This window comes from Solanum dulcamara, chromosome 8 (genome assembly GCF_947179165.1).
Source record: "Solanum dulcamara chromosome 8, daSolDulc1.2, whole genome shotgun sequence".
In the NCBI taxonomy this organism is placed as follows: Eukaryota; Viridiplantae; Streptophyta; class Magnoliopsida; order Solanales; family Solanaceae; genus Solanum; species Solanum dulcamara.
Window position 1 is genome coordinate 78,769,126 of NC_077244.1, and position 7,150 is coordinate 78,776,275.

General features: G+C 33.7%; 1 protein-coding gene across 2 annotated transcripts; it reads right to left on the minus strand.

The window, feature by feature from the left end:
• Positions 1-855: 855 nt before the first annotated feature.
• LOC129899563 (uncharacterized) lies at positions 856-6,719 on the minus strand. 2 transcript variants are annotated; one of them, XM_055974570.1, is made up of 17 exons: positions 6,471-6,719; positions 5,452-5,551; positions 5,130-5,199; positions 4,963-5,001; positions 4,757-4,874; positions 4,592-4,649; positions 3,956-4,020; positions 3,816-3,822; positions 3,640-3,700; positions 3,320-3,379; positions 3,213-3,232; positions 3,059-3,124; positions 2,560-2,727; positions 2,190-2,447; positions 1,908-2,120; positions 1,332-1,603; positions 856-1,223 (listed from the first exon to the last, which is right to left on the minus strand). In XM_055974570.1, exons 1-17 carry the CDS (start codon positions 6,557-6,559, stop codon positions 1,097-1,099), a joined length of 1,791 nt encoding a protein of 596 aa, XP_055830545.1. In that variant the 5' UTR covers positions 6,560-6,719; the 3' UTR covers positions 856-1,096. The 2 variants fall into 2 exon arrangements, with proteins under 2 accessions (XP_055830545.1, XP_055830546.1); XM_055974571.1 differs by lacking the exon at positions 6,471-6,719 and having other exon boundaries at positions 5,130-5,177; positions 5,452-5,530.
• Positions 6,720-7,150: the final 431 nt, after the last annotated feature.

Sequence of the window (7,150 nt, forward strand, 5' to 3'; positions counted from 1 at the left end):
CTATATATGACCTTATTTCGCAAGACATAAGTTTAGAGAACATTATGAACTGAACTTATTTCTCTAACAACATAAGTGTTGTAGGAATAAGTGACATAATTTATTATGCCTTGTAAGACATAACTTGTATTATTTTATACTACAAATATATAAATTAATGCCAAGAACAAAAATTAAAGACACCATTTTAAGGGACAAAAATAAAATACAATTTTAAAATTGGTGGCATATGTTCGAATGACCCTCTAAAATTTCAAAGGTGCAAATAAGGTAATTAAGCTAGATTATGCAAATTTAAGAATATGTTTCCCTTATAGGTAAACAAGAAATTATCAAAGTTTAACTTATGATTTATCAAATAGTTTTGTTGAACCAAATTTTAAGATTTTAAGTAGATTCTGCATAATTTCTCTCAAAACTTAAAATAAAATATCAAATCAGAAATCATTCCTCTTATCCACTTTAAGCTTTTAAAGATGCTTATTGGCTATCTAACTAGCTAACTCCAAACTATTGATAGGAAAAATATATGGTATTTCAGGATTCAAAAGACATGATAATGAGGTGAAATTTGAAGTTTATGAGTTTAAAATTTTAATATCTTAAAATACAAAATTTGGAACAATCTAGTTGGGAATATCGTAAGAGATCAATATGGCATTGTATGTCTATGCTAATTAGCTATATCAACAATCAAAACTAATATAAACACTATTTAAAAATACGAATTTCGACTTTTTTTGTCAAAATATCATATTTCCGATAGCGTTCATATACGGAAATAGTGAGTATTTATTGAGATTCAGGAATATCCACTTTGAAATTTTAAATTTAGGGAGAAGGTTCAAAAACATGTTTATTCTGGTTGACAAATGCAAAGGAAAACTATAGTAATAGAATTACAACATCTTCAACTGTGACAACAAAGTTCATGACCTGCTGAGGTCTGCCAATACTCCATACAGTTATGTATAGTATAAAGTATATTTCTTTTTTTTTTTGTATATATGTACATACATATTATAGCTGGGATATCTTGAACCTTCAAAACCCACTCTAGCTCTGCCTCCAACTTTGTAATAAAAATGAAAACCATTCAATTACTCTCATCTTTACGATTGCTGTACACAGGTAACGGCCACCTAGGACTACGTTGCATTCTCTCGTAACATCGCCAATAAAACACAAATATTGCAGCTATCACACAAATGGGAATTGCCCATCTGCAGCAGAGCAAACAAATGAAACTTTTAGAATGTAATCATTTCCAAGTATAAAACTAAAAAGTGTTTCCCAAGTTGCTAGAAAAAAAGGTAAAGACTTTATGTTACCTGTCCAGATCAAGAATAGGATTATACACTAGTGTTTCCCAAGTTGCCAGAAAAGAATGCCAGACGGGATTGTAGTAAAGCGACTCAGCAGACCAAAACATCCTCGTATACGTTTCTAAGAAAATAAAGAGTATCCATGCACCAATCTCGACTAGAAAGAACTTCATAACGAACCGCCCTAACACCACCATGACAAGTGAGAACACCACCAGCCAATTGAACAGTCTCTGATTATATTCCTTAATGAATAAAGATTTTGACTTCCCTAACATCTGCATAAATTAAAAGATACAGACAAAATACACTGTTTAGAGTAGGAAACAACAACTGAAGATAGTAATACTAAAAATTTCATTGATGAGGTGACTTTTTGTCTTCTGTAAGGATCAAGATTGCAGTCAACTATAAAGTTACTGCACCTCTAGATTCTCTACAGATGGTAAAGTTTGCATCCTTGGTTCACTTTCTGGATTCAGTTGTACATCCTACTGAATTGATTATGTTTCTATTTTCTTCACTCACTAGGCTAAGAAACATCTTTATGATAAAAAAAAAAGCAAGGAAGTGCGCGAAAACCTTCGTCATCCGTTGTTCATAGTTGCTTTTACAAGGTCCAACGCATCCTCTTTCAAAACTATGGTTGCATTGGAGGAAGCCAGCGTTGAATTTGGCCATTGAAGGAAGTCTGAGGGCCTGAAGTTCGTCCATTTTGTCCTCGCATCTAGTATACAACGCCTCACATAGCTTTGAAGACTGATATTCGTTTTCCAACTTGATATTGTTATACACCTGTAAATACATGGAATTAAGCAAAGAAATGCATAATTAAAACCATGCTTGCTACTGTAAATTTTTAACCTTTCCAATCTCCACTTCCAATTGATCAACTGATTTCCTTGCACGGCGACGACCAAAATGCTGTTCATCAAAAACTTTCATTGCTGTATCTCTCTGTTCTTCATGAGATTTCTGCAAAGACTCCCCTTGCATTGGTAAAACCACGTTAGCCATCTGCTCGGTGTACAGTTTGAAACACTGCTCTAGAATACCCTTGTTGAAAACCTCCACAAGGGAGCCCGTAGATGGTATCTCTCCTTGATTCAAGGCGTCAAGTATCTAATACCAATTTACCATTAAAGAGAAAAAGATTAAGCAATCTCATCAGTTCTCTCCAAAAGCAGGTTAAACTAAAACCAGGAATAAGTTAACAGATAAGAGACTTGAACACCTGCTCAAGGAACAATACGAACTCCTTCCCATTGAGAAATTTACCCTGCACAATCTTTGGACGAATGATAGATGCAACAACTTCTTTCAATTGCTGCCTCTTCTTGACATAATCAGGATCCAGTTCAACATCATTCATGTCACAAAGCTTCGTACGCTGAAGATGAGGCTGCAGAAGAGCTAAGAGTGTTGAAGCATCATTCTGAGCGTTCTAATAGGAATTATGCATGCTTATCTGACAAGAAATCAAGTTTGCTACAATATCCTCAACTTGCGTCTATATAGAGGAAGCTTTTCGAGGAAGAGACTGGGTGTCAAATGTACATGCTCACAATTATAGAGGAAGCTTTTCGAGGTCAGAGTATAAGATTTGAGGACCATTTTGTTTTTGCAGTAACAATGAAGAAGAAGATATCGAAGCAAATCCAAGTCAACTATTGTCATTGCAGCATTTCAAAATCAAGAAGAAAAGATTGATGTATAGCAAAGGTAAGTCATACTTGTGGTAAGCTGAAGGCTGTGCTATTGTCGCCCATTACAGCTAATGAATCTCGAATCTGATTCACCTGATATAATGAACCACAACATATAATATATATCTATTTATGCAAGTTTTTTTTTTATAATTTGAATAATGCGGCCTTTAAAAAGTACCTTATCAATATTTTTGTCACCTGCAGAAACAAAAAGAGTAAAACATAATTAACTATTCAATAGATTCTAAAGTTACTATACATGCAAATTAAGATAAGTTAACCAACCATCACTATTAGGGACTCGTCGTAGAGCTTCGTTGACCATTTCTTGCACAGATTTTCCTTCTGTTAATAATACAAGCTTAGATAGATTCCAAGAGAAATAAATGAAGACTTTAAAAAGACACCTTGGAGCCAGTCAGAGGAAAAATGACCATACACTGTAACAAACGTACCATGTAATTGGATACAATTATATTAGTACCTAGACATATGTTTTAAGTTTTAGGTAATTTCTGCAATCAGAGGCTGTATTCCATAAATACGCGACATTCGCATTAATTAATGCAGTTATAAACATATATGACATTATTTTCTCTACTTACGTAGAAAATCACGCTGAATAAGCCATAGGAGTTTTGCTGGTTCGAAAGAAACGTCTTGCCCCTACACAACAACCACACCATAAGGATGCCACTTTTCTTGTTAAGGATCTGTTTCATCCTTCATTTCTTTGTCCCTTTTTGTTGAGGTGAAAAATTAATCAAAGATAAATGCTTACCTTCACTCTGGGTTCCAGGGAGAGCGATAAACATGGATGACACAACAGAGTCAGAAAAGAAAAGAGGCTGTGAATAACTTAGAAACAAAAAAGTTATATGTGAAACTAGAAATTTTTGAAACGACTGGTTAGAACTGGACCTTCCATAGAACTCTTCAGCAAGTTCAACGGCAAATGAGAGTCGTGATATGTCAGCTTCACGGATCTAAAACATAAAACAAATGCACAAAACACCATTAAGGAAGTTGGTCTTGCTTGTAGGCCAATATGCCAGTATATAAGCTGCTGCCCATAAAGTCACAACCTGAACCATATTAGGATAAGTTACCAGTGTTCAATCTATTTATTAGACAAGAATATATAACTGCTTAGCACAATCGATTCTTGTGCTAACTATTGCATGTGCTTGCCGATCATGTGGATTACATGAATCATGATTAGAACATTTTGGACAATAGTAGCAGATATGATTTTGCATTAGCTAACACACTCTTTATAACAAAGAAATGCATATCTAACTCAACCAATTTATATATTGCCAAATGCAACAGTACTTCTATTTATTAACTGTTCTCAACAAAAACAACTCGCATTTCTATCATGATCTATCCTTATTCAATCACTCAGCATTCATGATAACCAAAAGCTAATTCGTTTTTCTGTTGCAATAGAACGTGAAAAACTAAAAGACATACGTTGTGAATACTATAATATAACAGGTTTAACATAAACAATCAAAAATTAAGAGAGTAAAAGTCATAAACAGAGTAACAAACCATCTCAGGTAGATTATATATAAGCACGGAACTCAGAACGGTTGCAAGGGAAAAAATCCTGAACAACGAAGAATAAAGAAACATGATTAGTCACATATTATTGTGGAAATGTTCTTTAAAAAAAAATGATTGTAGAAATAATATCTCTCAGGACTTCCATATTACCGGTCATCGTATACATTTGACTTTCCAATACTTTCAAAACCTTCAGTGTCAAGGTAGAAAGCAGAAGTTTTAACTCCATTAATGTCCAACTCTATTGGAGTACCCCAAACCCATATTCCTGGAAGAAGAGTGAAATTAAACGGAATGTAAAATAATGTCTACATCTCCTAAGTACCGATAGCCCCAGCAAAATCTTGCATACACACCTTTTGTCTTAGTATCACGCATATGCCCAACACCAAAACCTGTAATCGTAGAGCTCCCAAAATCAATTGCTTATGTAAATGCATGAAAGCCTTGCACTGGCAATTAAAAGCAACCTAACAAGTAAAAGCACAATTGCGAACTGAAATAGCAAGTCTAGAGGATTCACCTTCATTACAAGGAAGGGAAAGAAGTTGATTAAGGAGGAACGATTTTCCTGAACGATATGGACCAATCACCTGGTCAAATTCTAGCATCAATGTTATAATACAAAAAGAGAGTTGCAACAGGAAATTTAGATAACAAGTGTAGCTGTTTAACAAAATGCATCAAAATAAACATATTGAACCAGTACCAAACTTATTTAATAAATCAAATCACCAAATAATATCAAGAAGTCTCAAATTTCAAAGATCTTTTTGTCACATAATAATTTTTATTTTGGTAAACAAGCTGCAGGTCGAAATACTACATATTAATGCAAGACGTACAGCAACAGCTGCGATGGGTGTTGTTATCCTCCCTATTGCCTCTACTCCTCTTGCAAGGCGAAGTTTAGTGTGACCAGAATCAGGCTCTACAATAGGAAACCTGTCAAATAGAACAAAATAGCAATATCTAGAAACATCATACGAGGCATGAAGCAAAAATATATTAAAAAAAGGCTGACACACAAGACTAAATGAAGTTTGATGAGACAACATCAACATTTCCTCCTACAACCAACATTTACTATCTCTACAGCACACAATGAACAAAAAATAGCCACGGACCAACATACCGTCCTTCTCTAGCAGATGCTGATATCGTTTAGTGGATAACCACACGACAACACCAAATAGACTTGACCTTATGTTCTGTTAAGGTCCAGTCAGGGGCGGAGCCAGGTATAGAATATATATATATAATAGATGTTGAACTCCTTCGGCTTCTTCGTATGTTTACTACCCCTTTGTAAAAATTCTAGCTTCGCCACTAGGTGCAATATAGTAAAAATACACCCCTTTGCTAAAATTTGACAGCAACGACATTTGGCGGAGATTTACAATATCTTAATCATTAGCAGTCAATTTAAACTTGACAGTTGATACCCAGAGGTGGAGCCAGGGTAGTAAGGGGGTTCATTCGTCGATAAATTATATTAAATATGGGTAAAATTAGTATTTTCTTTTTATGTATATATATATAGTAGACCTTGAATACCATTGATTTCTTTCCTATGTTTATACCAACTCACTAAGCGCACATATTTAAAAAGCTTATGAATAAAAAAGAGCATCACACCAAGTTTTATACTTTTTCTGTTTCAATTTGTTTGTTGATTTTAACTTGAATGAAGAAAAAATTAAATCTTGTGGTCTTTTAAGCAAAAGATAAGTAGAATCTACCAAAATGCTATTTAATCTGTGAAAAGTTAAAAAGAGTGAGTAACATAAAGAAAGCTGAATAATGCACTTCAAGAAGATTATAAGGAACAGAGCAAATCAAAGTAAAAAATAAAAATGCTTACGGTTGATGAAAATTATCAAAGGAAAAGGAAGCAGATGCCACAACCCATAAAATGAAGGAGAAAGCAGTGATTCCATAAAAAAGTTTCATTCTTGATCTTGGGTAGAGTTACAATCAAGTAAAAAATAGCATTTTAAAGGACCAAAAAAAAAAAAGGAAGCGTGGAATGATGGGTAAAAGAAGAAGCCATGTCCGAGGGTGCAGGTTAAGGATCCCTTTAGGATTATTGGTATTCTTCTGGGATTCGAGATTCTAAGATGCAAGAAAGTCAAAAAGGATGTTCAATAACAAAACGCTTATATTATACGTTTCAAAAATTGTTGCCCTTCTTTAAAAAATTTTAACAGAAAAATATGTATTTTATGTGTTTTTGGTTTCTTGTCTTTATTTAGATCATTCCACAAAATAAAATTCAAAAAAGTAAGAACACAATAAGAATTATAAATCAAAATAAATATTATAGTGTTGAGTGTACTCTTTAGTGAGTTATTTTTTTTTACAATAGAAAAGTGTTTAATGTTGTTTTCTCCTTGTATTTGAGAGAAGAAATAAGGAATTAGGATGACTTTGCTTCTAACTTGGACCAACCATTAGGGGTGTATCGATAGGTTCAGTTCGATTTTAAGTGTTATCAGTTCGGTTTATCAATTTTTAAATACACTAAAAAATAAAACCAATAAG